The sequence below is a fragment of the Odontesthes bonariensis genome, chromosome 6 (assembly GCF_027942865.1).
Source record: "Odontesthes bonariensis isolate fOdoBon6 chromosome 6, fOdoBon6.hap1, whole genome shotgun sequence".
Lineage (NCBI taxonomy): Eukaryota > Metazoa > Chordata > Actinopteri > Atheriniformes > Atherinopsidae > Odontesthes > Odontesthes bonariensis.
The window spans coordinates 40,269,107-40,292,185 of NC_134511.1; the positions used below are offsets into that span (position 1 = coordinate 40,269,107).

General features: G+C 39.6%; 2 protein-coding genes and 1 pseudogene across 2 annotated transcripts; all 3 read right to left on the reverse strand.

Moving 5' to 3' along the window:
• Positions 1–3,472: 3,472 nt before the first annotated feature.
• Positions 3,473–6,778, reverse strand: LOC142383022 (arrestin domain-containing protein 3-like). The gene is made up of 6 exons (XM_075469142.1): positions 6,388–6,778; positions 6,196–6,256; positions 5,922–6,093; positions 5,757–5,844; positions 5,423–5,679; positions 3,473–4,901 (listed from the first exon to the last, which is right to left on the reverse strand). The coding sequence occupies exons 1-6, from the start codon at positions 6,647–6,649 to the stop codon at positions 4,773–4,775; spliced, it is 969 nt and encodes a 322-aa protein (XP_075325257.1). The 5' UTR covers positions 6,650–6,778; the 3' UTR covers positions 3,473–4,772.
• Positions 6,779–7,636: 858 nt separating this feature from the next.
• Positions 7,637–10,554, reverse strand: LOC142382673 (arrestin domain-containing protein 3-like). Its single transcript, XM_075468787.1, has 6 exons — positions 9,974–10,554; positions 9,830–9,890; positions 9,601–9,748; positions 9,411–9,504; positions 8,631–8,890; positions 7,637–8,293 (listed from the first exon to the last, which is right to left on the reverse strand). Exons 1-6 carry the CDS (start codon positions 10,230–10,232, stop codon positions 8,054–8,056), a joined length of 1,062 nt encoding a protein of 353 aa, XP_075324902.1. The 5' UTR covers positions 10,233–10,554; the 3' UTR covers positions 7,637–8,053.
• A 6,842-nt stretch (positions 10,555–17,396) lies between these two features.
• LOC142382675 (arrestin domain-containing protein 3-like) lies at positions 17,397–22,252 on the reverse strand (annotated as a pseudogene).
• Positions 22,253–23,079: the final 827 nt, after the last annotated feature.

Sequence of the window (23,079 nt, forward strand, 5' to 3'; positions counted from 1 at the left end):
CCGGCCGCAAAGGCTACCCCCAGGTCCTCCGCCCTCGTAATGTTGGAAAGCTGTGCCAGGGGGAGTTCTATCAGTGCCAGCGTGGCAACCTGGTCGCTACGGTGACGAGGGATGTCAAGATGGTAAGCTGCCTCTCCACCAACTGTGCACCAGGGATTGTGGGTATCAGTCCGGGGCGACAGCAGCATGACACAGGCGGGGAGAGGGAGAGTGACGGCACGGACAACTCAGGCTTGTCTTTTGGCGTGCCTCGACCTCTGCCGTTGCTGTTGTACCAGGAGAACATGAGGGGCGTGGACCTGTGTGACCAGCTGAGGGAGTGCTACCAGGTCGGCAGGCCGTGTAAGAAGTGGTGGCGCTACTTCCTGTGGTTCTATGTCAATCTGTGCATTGTCAACGCCTACATAATCCTGAGGGAGAGCCGAGGGGGCGCTCCACCGGCCGGCTTCAACGGCAAGCAGTTCACCCAACGCCACTTTCGCGTGCGCTTGGCACAGCAACTGATTGGAGACTACCAAGGGGCGAGGGGCATGGAGCGGGCAGCACGCAAGAGACACGCAGATTCCCCCATAGAGTATGGACATCGCCTGGAGCGCATGTCAGAGCGCTCTCGCCGCTGCAGGAACTGCACCAACAAGGGGCTGCGGCATGAGAGTGTGTTTGGCTGCAAGATATGCAATGTGCACCTGTGCAGGGGTGGGTGCTTCTCTGAGTTTCATAAATAAAACGGAACAATCTTCTTTTTTTTTTATATATCCATTGTGTAATCAAAAAAACTTGTCAAGGGATTTTTTTTTTTCTTGAAACGGTAAAACAATTTGTAATTCCAAAGCTTACCACTACAAGTGCACAATATAGTCACAAACTTTACGTAGAGCTAGTTTTAGGTTAGAGGTATTACTGCACGTATATTAGAGAAAATAATCAGAGAAACTGTAGATAATTTGAATTAGTGTAGAATGTTTTGGCAACTTGCCTTCTGTAACACTGACAAAATTGCCTTGTGTCACTTTTTTATATGCTTACGATATGGTAAGGATTTTATATGAAAAAGAAGAAATGAAATGTTTCTGCACTTATAATAGATCAGAAAATGTTTACGATGGGAAGTGTATTTCTCCCTTTTTCCAAAATAAAGATTTCATGATGATGAATTTAACTAAGCCACCTCTCTCTGTAAAACACACAAAAAGAACACCAGAGAACTGAAGCAAACAGGAAAGCACTGTTAACTGAATCAGAGCATTCATGAATATTCATTCAAATCTTCAGTCGGTTCATAGATGAAAATCTGTGTGTCTCTGGACCTTCAAGGGGACACAGCTTGGAGTAATTAGAGAGCAGAAAAAGCGCCTCAGTACTCTCCAGCCAATGGACCCAGTGATGCCATTTCTCACAGATATGAAGCCATCTGTAGCCCTGTTACACTGAGTCCAAACCCAAAATGTGGTATTTGTCACTGACTGATGAAGAAATGGAAGAAACACACCTTTTGGTGGAAGTTTCATGGATTGACGGTTTACAGTAGGCAGATAAGGTGACGACACTCGATTGAAATGGGTTAAAAAAAAAGCTTTTCCATGAATCAAAATGAAAGCTGTTCTGTCAGCCCTCAGAGAGCAGTATCGTTGAATTAAGAAATATTATTGACTTGTGAAGGTGTATTTTCACAGAGGCCTCTCTGTTCACTCCGTTATCGGCTGACAAGGCTGTACGCAGGCAGAGATTCAGCAGGTCAGACTACGTGTCTCCTGTGTGTCTTCATCTGAGGCCTCTCTCTTTCGTTGGCAGTCTATCTATCTCTCTCCCTCCTCAGGCTCTGCTGTGCCATCCTACACACTCTCGCACTCACAAATATTACCTACACACATACACACACACGCACACACCCTCCCCTCCCTTCCCCTTTACTCCACTCTCTTGCACTCCCTCAGCCGTTTCCCAGCTGGGAGAGGGTTAGTCAACTGGACGCCCATCCTGCTGATCTGTGGGAGCCCCGTGGGGAGTTGCCATGGCAACCGTGGCTGATGAAGACAGGGAGTTGCCAGCAGGCCCACATGGTTGTCATGGTACTCACTCTGGCTACGGATATGGGAGGTACCAGAGGCCACACCTCCCTACTCCCCTCTTTAAAACTAGGGAGGGCTGTGGTGTGGTTTGTGTGTGTGCATGTGTGTGTGTGTGTGTGTGTGTGTGTGTGTGTGTGTGTGTGTGTGTGTGTGTGTGTGTGTGTGTGTGTGTGTGTGTGTGTGTATGTGAGTGTGTGTGTTTGGAGGGAGCTGGCTGGCTGACAGCGTGCACACCCTATACTGAGCCAGACTGGTTACCAGGCAGGCTCTGCAAGAGCGCAGCCAAGATCACGACTGCAGCCAGAATTGAATCAAAGTGCTGCTCTTCAAACATATTCATGCAGGTGTTGCTTGGATTAAAGGAATCTGTCACACTGGGCTTCACATAGTGCTTATCAGATGTCCTCATCGAGTTAGATGAGGCAGAATTAGCTAAATCTGTGCTATGTACAGTTCAAGTCGAAGGTCTGAACACACGTGCATAAGTATGCATTATTGAATATTCGGAAAGCATGGGTGGGTCCAAACTTTTTATTCGTACCGTTTGTGTATGTGCTCCATAAATACTTAAATATGTAGATAAGTGTCAGTCTCCCTCTTTACATAGTTATTCTGTCAAAGTTACATCAGTGACTTACAGAATCTTAAAAATCAAAAGTCATTTTTGACAAATGTCTTCCTGTAAATGTATTAGCATATCCTTATTGACAGAAGTTAGACATGATGACCAGTCTATTGTTGCAAATTAAGATGTTTAATTTCCCAATCACATGAATAGTAGAGCAGAGGATATGTACACCAGAACTGTGGAATCTGATGCCAGAGTTGATCAGTGCTTTTGCATTATCAATGATCAACTCAAGAGTAGATGTGAGAACTGTAAAGTTCTGTTTAAGCTAAGTCAGGACCAAACATAACTCTGTCTCCCTTTGGGTTGGTGAGAGTACTGTATGTGGTGTGACAACGGTCATGAAATATTTCCAGGAGGGATCCAAACTGTAAAATGTTCAGCTCTCAACATCTTTCCCACCACTGGGCAAGGAAAGCTCTCCGAGCCTCTGTCAGAAACAGGGGCCTGGTTTCACTTAAGAACAACTGGTCGGCTGACACATGTACTGTTAGAATCATGAATGTCTCTTTGGGAAATACTTTCCTCTGTTGCAAAATGAGTGCTTTGACAAAGGCGTGAGAAAGCTCTAAGCTGTAATTCTCAGTTCTCGGATTCATTGTGTACCTCTGCTGCTGCTGCTGTGAATGATCTCCACAGGCCTCTTTGTGAAAGGAAGAATGACTTTAAAAGTAAATCGTTCATAATTGTTCAAATTAATTGATAAAAAATTAACCCTAACCCTTTTAACATGGTTGTCCAGATGAATTAAAGGACCAAGCAAAATGAACCTTTCTTTTTTATTTTTTGTACATACAACAGGGCAGAGAGAAAGCAATTGAGTGTACTCTCGTGCTGTGCAAGTACAATTTTGAGGTATTTGTACAACAATGATAATATGTTTGCATTTAATAACACTTTGCACTCATCTAACATCGAGTAGATGAGAGTGAATAAATATAGATAAGCTGGACTTTTGGGATTGAATAACTCATTTTCTCTTTAAACTTGTTTACACTGTTTAACTCAATTTTCTATTTTAGCCTCAAAATTGCTCAACATTTCACAAGAACCAGCAGGAAAAGAATACTCCAAAACCTGTAAACAGTGTGTGTTATATAACTTCATTTTGTCCTCTTACGTATGATCTCATGAGACCATGGATTTGTCTTAAGGCCCTCATCTACTAGATCATACCATCTCATTGAAAACCAAGTACTGCAGTATAAAAGTAGCCTTACTTTACGGAGTATTAAGTAACTTTACACAGTGACTGACTACATACACTATCCATACATTATCATATATGGCCTGTGGACATTTGTGTATCCTGCACTATTTCTATTGTTTTCAACTTACAAATAATGACTTTGACTTTTTCTTAATTCTCATTTATTGATACAGACGTGTTTTTTTTACACACTTAGGTGCATAGCATCAAAATACACTCTTTACTTTAATTCTATTTTGTTGTCTTTATCCTCAGGTGCTTTCTATTCATGTGTGAGTACACAGAGAGCAGCCAAAAAGAAAGTAAGTGACAAGTCTTTCAAGTGTAACAAAGAAGAAATCTGATTCTGATCCCCTAATGGGCTGATTTATCTCTATGATCAAACTCACAGATAAAAACATTTCCCTTGAAGTGGCCCTTTTTCAATAATGAGCTTTTGACTTGAAACATTGTAAGTACCTTAAGCTGTCAATATTAATTGGACTTGAATTTGTATGATTTGTACTTGTAATGCTTTGTTTTGATTCTTAACACTGTGGTAAATGACAGATATTTGATTATTTTTGCAGCTATAGACTGACATCTGCCGTAACTTTAACGATCCTGAATAGCTGTTGAAAATAGAATCGTGAACATCAAAGACAAACACTGATATTTGCAGAGAATGGTAGCACACAATTAAATGCTTTTACTGTTACTGACATCTCCATCTAGTGGACATGTGTATACACAGTGTTGAAAGACAGTGGAAATGCAGCCACAATAAACTAACATAGAGTTACTTGTGGTGTTAATATTATATCCGGTGCTATTTTGTCAAACAGTTATTATTTGTGAACACGTTTTCCCGCTCTAGAAGATCCTTTTAACCAGGCAGTTTTGAAAACCAGACGGACCTCTCTGGTTTCTGTTGATGAGGTTTTGGTGAGCCCTGCAGAATGACCAGAGGGAGTTTGATTTCTGAGTCTCTCATCAGAGGGACATCGAGGGTGACCTGCGGGAGTAAAATCAAAAGTAAAATTATCTCGCGCATAACAGTGAAAAAAAAATCCAAGGCCTACTTGGATCACTTGGGTGAGAATGCAGTCTGAGCTGACTTTGCTATTTCTCTGTGCAGTTAACACCAGAGTTTACTGGAAGCACTGACACAAATCTTTTTCAGCAGATGGCTCGATGGAACAGGATGGGCTGTAATATGACACTTTTTCCTTCATGTACCCTCATTAATGTTTGGACAAGCCACCGGGCTTTTAACCCCTCCTTCCTCTCACTTTTTCCTGTCTCTTCGCTACAGCCACTGTGTGGAGCTGTTTTCATAATGCAAGAGTTTTTGATTGATTGATTGATTGATTGATTGATTGATTGATTGATCTACAAATAAACAAATGAAACCGCATCTCATGTTTACACAAAGTATCAATGATTACATTTTTCACAATTAGGTAGCCTATGATTCATAGATAGAGTGTGGTGTGGGACAGTTAAAGAATGAATTTGCTTTACTGGAATAAGTACCTTGATTCTGTACTCGAGCTTCATCATGCAGCAGTTGAAGAAGGTCGGGGGGAGTTGTGGAGGGATTCTCAGAACTTTGGTTATGGTTTGGCGGCTCTCAGCCGGAACAGCAACTCCTGTCCCAAACAAGATGTCTTTTGTGTGGACCGTCTTCTTTGACCGCGCAACAAAGGTCTGCTTCTCACACAGGCAGAATTTTGGTATTACTCGTCGTGCTGAGTCATTGAGTACTTCCACAAAAACTCCCATGGCCTCACCTGTTTAGATTAAAGTGAAACAAATTGTTTGTTTTTCACTGAAGACGATGCAGAAATTATGGGTGAAATGTTACTACCTTGCTTCAAGCCCATTTTTTCTGAGGTAACATTTAAGGTAATCTTTCCAGAGCCAAAAAAGGAAATCCTGGTTGCATGTTGTTGCTCCTACAGTAAAGACAGAAGCTTCAGACCAAGTGGAAAATATATGAAAATGACAAGTGGAGACAAAAATATTTTCCTACCTTAAGTCCAATTAATATCATTTCTGATTTAGAGGCAAAGGGAAACTCAGACTTGGTCAGAAAAGGGAACTCAGTCTTGGTTTTGTGCACAAGCCATATTGACTGAGTCAGCTGTGCTCGTAAACTGTATGTGATCTCTCCCCATTTCCCTTTATAAGTTGAAGGCATGTCTCTATAAGGAAAAAACCAAAAGGGAAATTATTTAATCTTATCACATCGTAAGAAAGTGTTTATATTTAAAATCAAAGGTAATATAAAGGACTACAACACATACGTATTTGGAATCACAAAGCTGAATGGATACACATTTCTTCCAGGGCCCATGATTTCTGAACCTATTAAAAAGAAACGTTTTTTAAATTAAATGTAACCTCAACAATTACTTTATCAGACTACAGAATAATGACCAGCCCACAAGCTTTATGCCCAATTGTTCTTTTTTTTTTTGGCACAATATAATACCAACCATCTCCTTTGTTTTTATCCTGAAGAATAATGTGCTCAAAATAGAAGTATTTCTTCTTGTTGCTGTGGACCACTGGGGTTTGTCCATCCTGTTCATGCCAAGTTACCTTAGCTTTTCCTTTGGCTTTGACCAAAAAACACTGCACTTTGATTTTCTTACTGGTCACCACTGTCACCTTTCCAGTTAAGACTTCCCCAGGAGAGTAGGTGCCTTGTTCATTCACCTTGTCGTACTCCAATGAGAAATGCTTCACAGTCATCATAAGAACACATCAAGAAGCTTTTTTTCAGACCTAGTAGTGAGAGCATGAAGATTGTCCTTTTCTGAATGATAAACTGATAAGCAGGTTTGAATTAATCCTTGGTAGTGCTGAGATGCATCCTTTCCTTGATGAACAAAAATTCTGTTCATGATGTAGCTGTGGATTTCTCCAGAACCTGTGACTGTGTCACACATGATCATGTGATCAAGCCTGCAGGTGTCCCTTTCACACAGGTAACTCTAGCCAGCAGTCTTGGAGGCTAAGTTACATGAGTTGAATGAACAGTGAGCTATAGGGCATGTGTGTGTTATTTGTGTTAGAAATAACAGTGTGTTTATACATTTTCTTCATTCCCTCTAATTCATGACACACGGCACAAACACAGTTATTACTGCTACATACTCAGATATTCCTGTTAGTGTAAATTAGATGAACTATCCTAAACTGTCACATGGTAGGAATACAGTCATGATGATTTAAGCTGCTTTTAGCAGAGTGCATTGAGGGAAACCACATCAACATTTAAAGCATATTTCTCTTCAGAATTGATGGTGACAGTGTGTTTTGCTCCCTCCACGGTTTGGTATGTTCAACTTCAGAGCCTTAAATCCCTTAAACATTTGGAATAACTTTGCATTACGGTTGCCACAATGCCAACAAATTCAGTCATGATACTTTCCATAACCTATTTGTTGGTCCCAATGTAGGGCTGTGAACCATCAGCCAACACTGTTGCAACATCCCCAAATAGTTTTGGCAGCCGCAGAACTGACCACCTGTGGCCGATGCCTGGTCTACAACAGCAAGTGGTATCATAATCATAAAAATAAACACCATTCCCAATGGAGATGGGAGGGTTTGGGATTATTTAAGTGATCAGATATTCGATTGGGAGAACGATTTGCAGTTCATTCAGTAATTGTGAGTAAATGATGGATTTAACAAAATGTTAAAACAGTCAGTCTTGCTACACATAAGAAAAGAGGATTTATACGAAACGCTTTAATACAAGTACATTTACACAGTTTACAATAACGTGAATACAATAGACACATACGAGGCATTTATTCAAAATGTGGGATGCTATACAACATAATGTACGGTAGACTTAAATATTTTTCATGGACATTAAATTATACACTATTGTGGGCTTAAATAGAAACGTAGAATCATAGTTCATTGGCAACAGCACTGCATATGAAAACAAACTTGAGTAAACCAGTTGTGGCTGCAGAGGGAGCTGTGAGATATGGTTAAAGATTAGGTGCTTAGTGTCTGAAAGCTTCATTGTCAACTATGTAACACATCTGAATCTCCAACCTCACTGTATGAGGTCAAGTTGTATGTAGAAAATATATGGAGTAAAAGGATGTGTCTGACAGTGTTACAGATGTGCAATGCCATTTAAAGAGCAGACTTATAGTTGCCATTGCCAGAGGGAGGTGAGGGGTACATTGCACAGGCTTCATAGGGAGGTGGTGGCGCCAACATTTGTGGTGTCGTACTCCAGGTTGGTTCGACAGATTCACCAAATCCTTCAAATCCAAAGCTGGCAGAAGCAGGTCTTCTATGGGAAAACTCAGGCAGGATGACAATGGGGAGTTTGACCTCTGGGTCAGAAGCATATTTGATATTAAGACAAATCTATGAGGGAGAAAAAAGGAGAAAAAATGTATCCCAGTTCAAGTCAATCTGTTTCCTAATTCTTTATTTTTTTATTTTGCTTGTTTTCTGTGGGCAGAATTTGATTTTATCAGTACTTTCAGATTCATATGGTGACCGGATGTTCTTAATTTTTCAAAAGATAGAGTGTCTCGGAGATTTTGTTTCTCTTTTTTTTTTTGCATTTAGCAAGACATTTCCATGTGAAATATTCGTGTCAAATTTTTACTTTTAAATCACAAGAAACAGAAAAGTGAGGCCTTGTTTGTTTGTTTTTTCATCAAAATGAAATAGTTTCGATGACACTAGAGGGGCTTACCTTCACCCTGTACTCCAGCTTGATGATGGAGCAGTTTAAAATGGATGGGGGTAGTTCTGTAGGGATGTTGATCACCTTGGTCACAGTCGTTTTGCCAGAGTGTTCATGAATCATCTCCGCTTTGTCTTTAAGGATCTTTTGTGTGTTAACTTTCCTCCTACCCATGGCAAAGTAACTCTTCTTCTCATACAGTTCAAATTTGGGCTTCACTGAACGACTTGAGCGATTGTTGATTGCAACCGTGACACGGAGGGCCTCGCCTGTGGAATGGAAAGAGCAGGTTAGTTTAAATGATTACACACCAAGACATTACATTTAAAGAATCAGTTAATACAGGAGACTAGGATGGAGGGTTCTCCATGCTGTTTAAATACATTTACAGTATCACATAATATGTTAAATATGTGAAGCCAGCAGGCATAACCTTTGCAACAATTATTCTCACTCTTCTTACACTTTCTGTCTTTCTCAGATGCAGCCAGGAGTGATACCTTTAAAGTCAGGTTTTCAAATGCTCAGAGAAAGAAAATTGATTTTCAATACAATATTTGTTTTCCAACAGCTTTGATGTCATCCCATAAAACTAGAAAACTGGTAAAATTTGAAAAAACAGTTAATTATTATTCTGAGTTTTTGATTATTTTTTGATAGTAACACTCTGTTGGTCTGTCCCAGTGACATAAGGGGCCTGATACAACCTGCCTTTACTAGTCTAGTCTCCTCTTCTCTGTCAGGGGGAGGATTGAAAAATTATGTTACCTTCTTGAAATGAAAATGTACCTTGTTTGTATCCCTGCTTCTTAGTATGGGCATCCAATGAGACATTTCCAGAACCAAAAGCAATGCTTTTATCCTTGCACACATGCTGAGGTTCCTAAAAAAGCAGATCCCACTTTATATCAATATAGCAAGTTACAGTCTGTTCTGCTCACAAAATATCAGGTGCAATGTTTATCCTCTTCTTTCTTACCATGAGTGCAGGGATATCCGTGTCTGCTTTGGATGCAAAGGTGAAGTGGGCTTTAGCTGTTTTTGTCAGCTTCATAGACTGTTTAAGCTCTGCCTTCACCTTATGAACAATTTGGCCGATGGATGTTCGGAAAGTCGATGGCATTTTTCTGTGTGGGTAAAATAAGAAAACATGATTCTAATGTGAAAAGAATGAAATAATACGTTCAGAATAAGTAAGGAAAAAGTACCTGTCTGGTATCTTGAAGCTAAAAGGAAACACATGCCTTCCTTTTCCAATGACTTCAGTCCCTGGAAAAGAAAAACCTTATGCTTACTTCTAAACACCATATGTTATTAAATTAGACACAGTGATAATTCATTTCAAACGTTACCATCTTCTCTCGATTCTCTTAAGATATGATGTTTGACATCATAGTATTTCTCATTAGCCCAGTAGACGTAATGTTGGTTCTCTCCGTAGTTTTCATGCCAACAAACATGAGCTTTTCCTTTAGCTATGAAAACAAGTGACTGGATTTTTGTTTCTTTCGAGGTCTCCACGATGATCCTTCCATTGATGGTGTCTCCATTTGTGAAGGTGTTCTTGCTGTTGATGGCATCGTATTCAATTTCAAAGTTGTTGATGGTCATTTTTCAACAGAGTAACGCTTCCGTACAAACTCAAACTGTGTAAACTCTGCAGCATTTATATGTGATCACAAGCTTGCATATCTGGTTAAACCTGTGTCGTCTCATATTTCAACCCTAACCTGTTCCACCCACATCTGCTCCAGGGGACAAACATTAAACCCTGTGGACACTTCATAGTTCCCTGGGAAGTCAAAAACAATAGATTTTGTTTGCAAATTGATGGTCAGAGTTAAAACACTGCACATACAGTATGTTTTTTGGAAAACCATCCCGCTGTCACATACAGCCGAGTGGGAAGAGAATAACACCCGACTTCTTCTACTCTGGCTTTACGACCGTCACATGCTGTGCTTAGTCATCGTCACATGATACATCATCTGATAACAGTCAGATTTTCCAACTGTTATTTAACATTCCATTCCAATGGAAATAACAATTGAATCAAACTGCAAAAGTGATGAAGACGTGCCCGTATGAGTCGCAATGTCTGTGGTGAACAGTATGGAGGACCCAAACGCAGATGAGCACGAAGGATTTATCAAAAGAAACAGAAAGCCTGGCTGAGCCGGGAAACCAAAAACTTAAAGTTGGGACACAAAAGACTAAATTCTAAAACAACTCGACATGACAAAAAAACCAGAGCATCAAAGAATGAGAAAACAGAGATAAAGTAGATGAAGAATGGTGCTAACAACAAAAAGTGTGACCGAAACAAATGAGTATATATACAGAGGGAACTAATGAGGAGGTGGTTGTATGAATTGGGCCAATTTGGAATTGAATGAATTGGATTTGATTGGATTACAATGAATTGGACTGTATCTTTGAAGTACCTTGAGATTACATTTGTTGTAATTTGGCGATATATAACCGAAATTGAATTGGATCTAATTTAATCCTCCCATGTCTTAATTTGTCCCTAGTTTCCGGGGGAACACATTCTGATGGCTGATCAGAAACTGTGTTTGGGACATGTGGCTCATGCATGCATCAGATTCATACAAATGACTCGTTACTTCACTAAAGAAAAATCCTGAAATCCTCCTCCTTTGTCTTAATTTGTCCGTTATAGCAGGGGAAACCCATTTTGATAAGTGGAAATGATGTCATCAGATACCTTTTCCGCTATAGATGAACACAAGGATCACACGTCTTTGAGATCCATACTGCTGACTTATTACATCACAACATACAAGTTCTGCAATCTTTTATCCTGCTTTGTCTTAATTGGTCCATTATAGCTGGGGCAACACATCCTGATAACTGGAAATGATGATGCCATCAAACAATGTCCCCCTTTAGAAAACCACTGTTCTTCGTTGTGTTTAAGATTATAAACCTGAAACTTCTAACCAGGGGAGATTTTTAGGCTTTTACGGCATTGTTGGGACATTTACACTTTGAGAAGGATTGAGAAATCAATGATTCCTAATGATTCACTTTGACATCGCTGATTCTTCAACAGCCTATAAAAACAGTTTATAGGCAAGAAACTTCTTAGCAGTGGGATGTTACTGACTTATAGGCCTGAAAAACACACGAGGAACACTATTTGTTGGCGTTATGTCCAGCTATCAGGATGTGTTTCTCCTGATATTATCGAAACATTAAGCTATAGCAGGATGAAAATTTCAGGATTTATACCTTGTGAGATAACTAGACAGCTGTATGAATTTTATACATGTATGAGCCACCCTTCTGACAATAAACAGTATATGATGGCATCATTTCCATCCGTCAGGATGTGCTCCCCCGGTTACTGTGGACGCGTTAAGACGTAAAAGGATGAACATTTTAGGATTTTAGTGGTAGGGTAACAAGCCAACAGTATGAGGTAACAAGTCAGCTTTATTAATTTGATATAGATGAGTCCATCTAAACACAGGGGGGTGGTATCTGAGAGTGAATTTCTCAGCCACCGGGATGTGTGTCCCCTGCTTTAATGAGCTAAAAGACGGATTAGAATTTCTGCATTTATTAATTGTGAGAGAGGGAGTGGCGTTATCAGACAAAAATAAAGAGAATACCTTTAAACGTGCGTAAAGATGAATTTTATTCTACATACAACATTACAACATATCAGCTGAAGATAAAAAGCGACTTATGTTGAGTAATGAGGGCGTGACATGTTTAGCCGGGACAAAATGAGTACACATTTCTCCATCAAGTCTGCGTTCAAAGTGAAAACTCTTAAACCATCATAAAAGTATTGTGTAAGTGACAATATCTGCCGTCACACCTTCTCTGCCACTGCTTTCCCCACAACCCCCCCTGCTGAGTACCCTGGACTACAACCCTCCAACTCCAACAACCTCTTCAGGGTCAGCCACGCCCCCCAACATGACTGTGAACTCTGGCCAGGTGAGGAGTCAGCTGCAGAGACTCCAACATGCCAAAGCAGCAGTACCTGGTGGCATCAGCCTGTGGGTCCTTAAGTCCTGTGCAGCCCAGCTGTCTGACATCCTGCAACACATTTTCAACCTGAGTCTGTTGCAGGAGAGGAGACCGGTGCGATAAGTGATTACGTTTTGTCGTTTTTACCGACAACTTGATCAGAAATGACGTACAGACTCTAGAATATGCCTCTCCAGCTGTTGTGCGGGCTCCCGACACCAGGGGAACAGATTATTTCGGGGAACCGAATTTGGCGCAAGACCTCTATAGCGGGCGTGGTACGAGCATTCATTTTTTAAATATATTTTCCTCAAATAAGACCCACAGCCTCTGTGCAAACAAAGCAGAGAAAAGAACCGTTACCCCTATTTTTTTCTGCCACGAATGAAGTATTGTTTAAAGCTGAACTATTTATCTTTGGAGTGGTACACATGAGAACTCTTGTAGGGACTCTCGGTCCACAGAACCTCAGCCTTCCCTTTAAATGTAATGTACAGGGAGTTGATCCGGCAAGTCTTTGGCCACTTCCAGCGCGACTTGACCTCTCGTTGATTGGGTTATAGGTAACTTCTAGCCTTTCCACGGTGGGTGATAATTTGCATACCGATCAGGAAAAAGCACCAAAAGAAAGTAGGGACAATCTAACACTCAGGATTTCGCAGCTGTTTTTATTGCATCAAAATAAAACTAGTTTTCTAAAAGTGGAAAAAAAACGTAGGCTATATCCAATGTCAAGCCAGCTTGTTGAAAGCCATAATCAAATCATATTCAAATTACTTAAGGTCTCGTGAGCGCAGTAGCTCAGAGTTGGTCTGAATTCACCGGCATCATTCAGGACTAAACGTAGAATGGGTTTTTATGAAGCTGTTTAATAACTAAATGCTGACATTGCATTTGTTTTATCCATATGTATTCACACAGATACACATACAATAATATTCCCAAATGCATATAAGATATCTATGTCACGTTAGATTCTGCTTCAGCTCTGGTGTCATTACAGACATTGTATTACTGTTGTTTGTCTCATTACTAGTGGAACACCCACACCAAGGCCCATGGCTGAAATCACAAGGCCTACCTGTCCTATATCCCTTCTGCCACCTATGGGGTTGGTACTTCACGGAGCATCATTGTGAGCCATATTAAAGGGTGTAACGACTAATATCACCCTTTCAGTTGGAAGACTTTGTTGAGTATTTGCCATGCTATTCCATTCAGAGCTACAAGCACAAGTACCAGGTGAAATAATGAGAACAGGGGGTGTAAATGTTATGGGGTGTGTCTGAACATGCAGATAAATTATGCATATGCTACTAGATGTAGACAATTTGATTAATGCAAAAACACAGCTTCCTTTGAGAATCGAATATGGATGTATATGAAAATGATCTTACTTTCTTAGCTAAATAAACACAGTGCAGTTTAATGATTAAAGCCATTCCAGCAGTTTCTAGGTGGTAACAATTATTTGTCTGCACACATTCTTTTCAACAGATTTAAGAAGCCGTGTGTACATATGGATGCCTTTCATAAGCCTCAAGCATCAGGGAGCTACACTCACATGCACAAATCTGATTTTCCCTCCAAATTTTAACCTTGAATTGATGCAGGCACACCCCTGATTTGTCCTTTCCGTATCAAGTTTGCACCACAACTTTATATTCACAACTAGATCAAACCTTTGAAAAAGTATGATTTTATGTTGTGAATCGTATTCAGTGGCTGTCATGGTTAAAGTTTTATCTCAGTCGTGTAACGTGACACTCTATTCGTCTGGTATTCCAGGTATGTTGCAATTGTGCAATAAGGAAGCACGGGAGGACAGTAGATTCCACAAAGCTGTAGGTTTCCACAAGTCTTTGTACATTCAGTTAAAAATTAAAGTAAAAAAAAAAAAAATCCTCATAAAGACACCCTCAGATGAAAAGCATGAAATACCAGTTCATGTACATACAGCTACAATAAACTCAGACAGTGAAACAACATTGTTTGAGTACCCCCTTTTTTCTGTTCTAACATGTCCTTTAATCAGGAAATTCATTTTTGTTGATGAGGTTTTGGTGAATCCTGCAGGATGACCAGAGGGAGTTTGACATCCGGTCTCTCATCAGAGGGACATCAATGGTGACATTAAAAAAAGACATATTTAGATATTGTTTTTATCTCATGCAGAAGGGTGAAAAACCCAAGACCTACCGGTAATTGGATCACTTGTAGAATGCAGTGGAAGCTCACTTTGCCATTTCTCTGCCCAGTTAACAGTTTACTGGAAGCACTGACACAAATTCTTTTCAGCAGATGGCACGAGGGAACAGGTTGGGCTGTAATATGACACTTTTTCCTTCATGTACACTCATTATTGTGTGGACAAGTTACTAAGCTTTTAACTCCTTCTTCCTCTCACTTTTTTTGCTTTTCCTCTTCCTCCACTGTGTGGTGCTGTTTTCATAACGCAAATATTATTATCATCATCATTATTATAATAATTATTATTATTATTATTATGATTGTTAATATTATTAGTAGTAATAGTAGTAGAAATATTAATATCATGGGGTTTTTGTAGTACCAAAGGCAGTAGTCTGAGGACTGCATTTCACATTGTTCACATGCCAAAGTGACAGGGGTGAGGGTAAAAGTACAGGGCAGGGGCAGGATGTCATACTCTCACAGTACACAGCCTGAACACTTTCTTACTCCTAATTTGTACTCCTCCAAAGTAGTTTTACAAACAAGACAATACAAGCCATCTTCTTTGTTTTTATCCTGAAAAAATTATAGGTTTGTAGGTATTTCTTCTTGTAGCTGTGGAGCACTGTGGTTTGTCCATCTTGTTCATGCCAAGTTACCTTAGCTTTTCCTTTAGATTTGACCAAAAAACACTGCAATTTGATTTTCTTGCTGGTCTCTTTTCCAGTTAAGATATCCCAGGAGAGTTGGTGCCTTGTTATGATAAACTGATAAGCAGGTTTGAATTCATCCTTGGCTAGTACTTTCCTTGATGAACAAAAATTCTGTTTATGATGTAGCTGTGGATTTCTCCAGAACCTGTGACTGTGTCACACATGATCATGTGATCAAGCCTGCAGGTGTCCCTTTCACACAGGTAACTCTAGCCAGCAGTCTTGGAGGCTAAGTTGCATGAGTTGAATGAACAGTGAGCTATAGGGCATGTGTGTGTTATTTGTGTTAGAAATAACAGTGTGTTTATACATTTTCTTCATTCCCTCTAATTCATGACACACGGCACAAACACAGTTATTACTGCTACATACTCAGATATTCCTGTTAGTGTAAATTAGATGAACTATCTTAAACTGTCACATGGTAGGAATACAGTCATGATGATTTAAGCTGCTTTAAGCAGAGTGCATTGAGGGAAACCACACCAACATTTAAAGCATATTTCTCTTCAGAATTGATGGTGACAGTGTGTTTTGCTCCCTCCACGGTTTGGTATGTTCAACTTCAGAGGCTTAAATAACTGAAAGATCTGGAAAAACTTTCAAAGTGGAATATAATCTGCAAAAAAGTTTCCACAGTGCCAACAAAGTCAAAGTCAGGTTACCTTCCATATGTTAGGGTTTGTAGGACTTTGGTTTTTTTCTGTGTTTTGTCTCTATTTTGCTTACTTATTGTTTAGTCATTCAGTTGTTTTTTTTTTTTTTTTGCAGTTTGAATTAGTCTAGTCTGTAGTTGTCTATAGTTACATTCATAGTTTGTCTTTGTTTCGAGGTCAGTTAGTCTTTTCTTGTTCCCTATTCTCGCCCACAGTTTTCCTCAGTTTGCCTATTTAGGTCATTAGACTCACTCACTCACTCACTCACTGACATCTTCAATCATGCACTCATCAGTTCCCCCACATAATTGAAGCTCCCTTGTTTCTCTCAGTCATTTACAGATCCTCACCTTTACCACTTTGTGTTTTCCCTGTCGGGCCAAGGTCACGTTCACAGTCCTAGTCAGGTTTTCTTATTTCTTAGGCTTTTGGTTTATCAGTTTAGGTTTATGGTGTTCCAGCCTAGCTCCACTTTTTGTTACAGTTTCAAGATAAATTAAGTCAAGTTCTTCTACAATCTCCTATCCTAATCCATGTCTGCATTTGAGTCCTCACTTCACCACAAATACGGACACCACATCCTAATTGTTGATCATTTGTAGCAATGCTAGCTTCAGCCAGTGTTGTAGTAACATTTCCAATAGCTGGAGATGTGACCACCTTTGGCAGATGCCTGGTCAGCTTTGCACTATACCTCTATGGCAGCTGGTGAGGACAATGGAGGGCTGACCCTTGTACTGTGACAGGAAACACCCTCTGACTACATGCTTAAGGGCGTGACCCACAACAACAATAACCACCCTTCCCAATACTTTTATATCCACTCACCATGGTGAAATGTGGCGTTTTTTTATTTTTTTATTTCAATATTTACCTGTGGCAAGTGGGTATTGATCTAAATGTTTTTCTCTTTGTCTTTATAAATGAGTGTGCTACTTAAGCCACAAAGGCATATGACTTAACCAGCAGACTCGTCCAGTTTGACATGGGAGTGATTTAAACTGATGAAGTCATCATACTTACTTGGGAGACCCAATTTCAATTTCAGTATAAGACCATTGTTTTTTTTCATTTTGTTTCACTTTAGTCTCTTTTCAGTCCAAAGTGATTTTTTTCCCCCTTTTCTCTTCATTAGGGAACAAAACGTCTTCGTTATGGTTAGAGGAAGTTTGTGGTGTAAACTACATCAAGCAAAAAGGGATGAAACATAAAATTGCAGTGCTTTATTGAAGTGAGTGTGCCGCATGGCATCAGGATATGCACAGTATTTTCTCGAATAGGAATTGACACACTTAAGTTTTGTTCCTTGACACGGGTCATTTAATCTCAGAACACCTTCCAGGGCCAGGACTACACTAACATCCCACCTGCCATCCTGTGTTATAAACTATGTATGCCAATAAACATGTGTGTTTGCGCTTATCAAATGTCCTAATGATGAATTCATACAAATAATAAATGAAAAACTGTAAACATAGTCGATATAAAAGAGACAAAGAAGGAATGGATGGACTGAATACAAGATGAAAATGATGACATTCCCTTTCAAGGCAGGTATTTACAGACCAGACTTATACATGTCAGAGTGGGGCGGGGGGTACGCTGCACAGGCTCCATAGGGAGGTGGGGGATACATCATTTGTGGTGTAGTACTCCAGGTTGGTTCGGCAGATTCACCAAATCCTTCAAATCCAAAGCCGGCAGAAGCAGGAGGCTGTTTTCTACTGGAAAACTCAGGCAGGACGACAATGGGGATTTTGACCTCCGGGTCGGCAGCACATTTGATATCAAGATAAATCTGTGATGGGAAAAAAAGAATGAAAATCGGTTGTCTATTGTTTCTTATTCCTTTGCTTTGTCATTAGAGGTATTCAATGGTTGAAAGAATTTCAGTTCATTACTGCAATTTCATCTTTTGACTGGGTGCTCTGCGTTTTTTCAAAGCTACATTAACATCTATCGTCTCTCCATTGGCTTCCGGTACGATTCAGAATCGATTTTAAACTCCTGTTGTTTGTTTTTAACGCCACTAATGGCTTGGCACCTTCTTATCTGTCGGACATTTTAACTTTTCGCAACTGCGGCAGAGCCCTGCGCTCTTCAGGTCAGCTTCTTTTAGAGGTCCCAAGGTCGAGATCTAAGCAGTGGGGTGATCGTTCCTTTGTCATTGCTGCTCCTAGACTGTGGAACAAACTGCCCCCTGATATCCGCACCATCACTGATCTCTGCCTTTTTAAATCGAAGCTTAAGACCCACCTTTTTAGACTGGCATTCCAACTCTGATTAGGGCCACTATGCTCATTCTATCCGCTCTTTTTTTTTAATTATCTTAATTTTATACAAATTTTATTCAATTAATTTTATTGCACTTGTGGAAGGCTTTTAATGCCCTGCAGCACTTTTAGCACTTTTACCATTTCTGAATTGTGTTTTATGTTTTGTTTTACGTATTGTTGTTTTTTATCCTGTTATAAAGCACTTTGAGTACCAGTTGGTGATTGTAAAGGGCTAAATAAATTAAATTTGATTGATTGATTGATTGATCTTGGAGGATTTACTTCTCTTGTTGTATTTAGCAAAAAATTACAGATGAAAAATTTTGTGAATATTTGTCTTTTATAATCACAGGACACAGAGAAATTAGGTCTCATTTACTTCTTTATAATAGAAATGAGACAGATTTAATAACAACAAAAAAAGGCCAACAAGCTTTCCTTGAGTAATTCCAGCAAAGCAGCAATCCAGCATGCATTACAATCATCAGACTAAATGTGCTGTAATTGTGATGCTTACCTTCACCCTGTACTCCAGCTTGATGATGGAGCAGTTTAAAATGGATGGGGGTAGTTCTGTAGGGATGTTGATCACCTTGGTCACAGTCGTTTTGCCAGATTGTTCATCAACTGTGTCCGCTTTGTCTTTAAGGATATTTTGTGTGTGAACTTTCCTCCTACCCATGGCAAAGTAACTCTTCTTCTCATACAGTTCAAATTTGGGCTTCACTGAACGACTTGAGCGATTGTTGATTGCAACCGTGACACGGAGGGCCTCGCCTGTGGAATGGAAAGTGATGATTACACACCAAGACATTACATTTAAAGAATCAGTTAATACAGGAGACAAGGATGGAGGGTTCTTATCAAATGTGCTGATGTGGGGGCAATTCAATGCATATTTGGTTTGAATATGTCCACAGTATCACATAGGCTAAATTTATGAAACATCTTGATTCAGAGCCAGCAGGCCAGACCTTTGCTGCAAATCATTCTCACTTTCTTTACACTCTCTTTCTACCTCAGGTCTACTCAAGAATATTGCCCTTGAAAAAAAAGAAAATCAACATGCTCTTAAAAATGCTCAATATAATAATTGAAATAGCTGCTCCCCTATGATATGATCCAACTCAGTGTGCAATGGATTTTCAACGCAATATTTGTTTTTGTTTCTAATAGCTTTCTTGAATTACAAAAAAAAAGAGAATCTAGAAGCAGCATTTAGCTGTTCTGCTGCAAACAAGTGGAACAAACTGCCAGAGGAGATTAAACTTTGTAGAGGTAGACATTTTTAAATCCAGGTTAAAAACATTTCTCTTCTCATGTGTCTATGCATGAAAGCTGTACGCTATCTTATAACTTATCTAGACTGTTGCTTGTTGTTAATCATTTTATTTCATTTTAATTCCATTCTTTGATGTATTTTTAATGCTTCTTCCACTCCCCGCTGCAATGCTTTTTTTAATGTAAAGCACTTTGAATTAGACTTGAATAGATGACAAAAACTACCTCAATACTGACCAATGGGGCTTGATGGACAGACCGATTTAACTCTTTACTCTTATTGTATTTCTTGAATGTTTATGGTAGTAACACCCTGGCGTTGGTCTGTCTCGGTGACATCAGTGCCTGATTCAATCAGCATCAGGATGAAGTTGGTTTATTTCCTCAACCAAGAAGTATGTCCACATGTTTTGGATTTCACTGATTTACCTGGTTTGTATCCCTGCTTCTTAGTATGGGCATCCAATGAGACATTTCCAGAACCAAAAGCAATGCTTTTATCCTTGCACATATGTTAAGGTTCCTAAAAAGCAGATCCCACTTTATATCAATATAGCAAGTTACAGTCTGTTCTGCTCACAAAATATCAGGTGCAATGTTTATCCTCTTCTTTCTTACCATGAGTGCAGGGATATCCGTGTCTGCTTTGGATGCAAAGGTGAAGTGGGCTTTAGCTGTTTTTGTCAGCTTCATAGACTGTTTAAGCTCTGCCTTCACCTTATGAACAATTTGGCCGATGGATGTTCGGAAAGTCGATGGCATTTTTCTGTGTGGGTAAAATAAGAAAACATGATTCTAATGTGAAAAGAATGAAATAATACGTTCAGAATAAGTAAGGAAAAAGTACCTGTCTGGTATCTTGAAGCTAAAAGGAAACACATGCCTTCCTTTTCCAATGACTTCAGTCCCTGGAAAAGAAAAACCTTATGCTTACTTCTAAACACCATATGTTATTAAAGTAGACACAGTGATAATTCATTTCAAACGTTACCATCTTCTCTCGATTCTCTTAAGATATGATGTTTGACATCATAGTATTTCTCATTAGCCCAGTAGACGTAATGTTGGTTCTCTCCGTAGTTTTCATGCCAACAAACATGAGCTTTTCCTTTAGCTATGAAAACAAGTGACTGGATTTTTGTTTCTTTCGAGGTCTCCACGATGATCCTTCCATTGATGGTGTCTCCATTTGTGAAGGTGTTCTTGCTGTTGATGGCATCGTATTCAATTTCAAAGTTGTTGATGGTCATTTTTCAACAGAGTAACGCTTCAGTACAAACTCAAACTGTGTAAACTCTGCAGCATTTATATGTGATCACAAGCTTGCATATCTGGTTAAACCTGTGTCGTCTCATATTTCAACCCTAACCTGTTCCACCCACATCTGCTCCAGGGGACAAACATTAAACCCTGTGGACACTTCATAGTTCCCTGGGAAGTCAAAAACAATAGATTTTGTTCGCAAATTGATGGTCAGAGTTAAAACACTGCACATACAGTATGTTTTTTGGAAAACCAACCCGCTGTCACATACAGCCGAGTGGGAAGAGAATAACACCCGACTTCTTCTACTCTGGCTTTACGACCGTCACATGCTGTGCTTAGTCATCGTCACATGTTACATAATCTGATTTTCCAACTGTTATCTGATGTTTGACATAGTTCAGTCCAATGGAACTAACAACTGAATTAAACTGTAAAAATGTGATGATTATAATCCGCCACATGAGGAAGAGGCTGTAAATAACATAAATGTAAATAGCCGGAAAACTTTCAACAGCTCCTCAGGAAGTGAAAGCTCATGTTTCAGTTAATCCATGTCAGTGAAAACAAAGACACAATATTGCTGCCGACTCCATGGCAAATAAACATTTTTCATTGAAAACAATTTTAGTATTTGACCTCAGCTAAAAAAAACAAACTAAAAAGCAACCTTTGTGGTATCTGAAAAAGTTAATTTAACCACACCTGCTTGGTTTTGTCTCACAGTCCAAAGACATTCAAATTAGATTAAAAGGTGGATTCTAAACTGTTCTAAACTGTTTTTTCAAGATTCATGATACATTTACAATTGACAAAATTAATCTTTTGTTATTTCTTTCCAAGAGCATTGCATTAACGTTTTAGAGGAACAATCTTGCGATATATTGACTCTTGTAATTGTAAAAACAATTTTGTACACAAGTTGTGTTGTTAGGGGTTTAACAAGTGTTTTTTATGTATGGTGACTGTCTCTTTAAGAGAAAAACCCACAGTCATGCGTCATGTGATCTCTACCGGGAGGGACAGTCAGAACTTCAGGGCCCTCATTTATCATTAGTGCGTATAATCCCTTCTAAATCCTGTCGTATGAGTGAAATTTAGAATGTGCCAAAGTACAAAAAAAAAAAATCCGCATTCATCAAACGTTCTTACACAGGTCGTACGCACACTGGTAGGTAATCTGCAATGATAAATACCACACCTGCCGGTTCACCTTGCGCGGGCACGATCAGACTAATTTGCATCATGGAACGCCCCCAATTAACCATATATGGCACCAACATTCCCTTTAAAAGCCACCGGAACTTGCTTGCTTGCTTGCGCTTGACTCAGAGCGCGGATCTCGAAAACACATGAGAAGCAATAGGGCTCGGGCACACGAGTTGCATTCTGGGATACGGTCGCCATATTGGAGGCACAATTTCGTAAACAAACCCTGAGGCACGACAGAGATCAAGGACCAAACAGTGAGAGAAAAGTGAGAGAAAAGCATGTTAAAATCGAAGAAAGGATGTGGGATATACCGGGATACATTACAGAAGGAAGCCAGAGATCGGTACATACAGAAGATTGGCGTTATAAACGGACTGGACCCTTATGAAACCGAGCAAGGAATGGATTTTTAATTTAAAAATCGACGAAGATTTACTGCCTAAGTTCACCCTTTCCAACATAATTGCGTATATAGTATGCGGTGTCAGTGCTTATACTTTGCAACAGTTTCAATTAAAATGACACTTTACACTTTTGTCATGTTACTCTACTTGTAAATAAATAATGAAACACACACACACTTGGCTGTATCTCAAAGCACATTTATTTCAGACGACTTCAACTTTGCACAACACTCCTGCTCATGGTGGTCAGAGTACAACATACAGACACAATCTTGTCAAAGAATGTTTTGTCTTCACCTTCGCATGGCAAAACTATGTTGATAGGTACTTTTGCTGACAAAAAGGTGTATTGTTTCTGACAGTTCCAATCGCCCTTTCCATGTGAATTTGGAGATGGGCAATTTTCCTTGTATTTTCCACATTAAATTAAGATTAAGATCAGATTTATTGTCATG

Coding starts and splice junctions, on each gene's coding strand:
- LOC142383022 (XM_075469142.1), bottom strand. CDS start 6,649: ATGATGACTGTGAAGCATTTCTCATTGGAGTACGACAAGGTGAATGAA. Junction 6,094..6,195: donor AGCTTTGTGATTCCAAATAC/GTATGTGTTGTA, acceptor TTTTCCTTATAG/AGACATGCCTTCAACTTATA. Junction 5,680..5,756: donor AAAAATGGGCTTGAAGCAAG/GTAGTAACATTT, acceptor TAATCTAAACAG/GTGAGGCCATGGGAGTTTTT.
- LOC142382673 (XM_075468787.1), bottom strand. CDS start 10,232: ATGACCATCAACAACTTTGAAATTGAATACGATGCCATCAACAGCAAG. Junction 9,749..9,829: donor AGCTTCAAGATACCAGACAG/GTACTTTTTCCT, acceptor TTACCCACACAG/AAAAATGCCATCGACTTTCC. Junction 8,294..8,630: donor AGCTGGAGTACAGGGTGAAG/GTAAGCCCCTCT, acceptor TCTCCCTCATAG/ATTTGTCTTAATATCAAATA.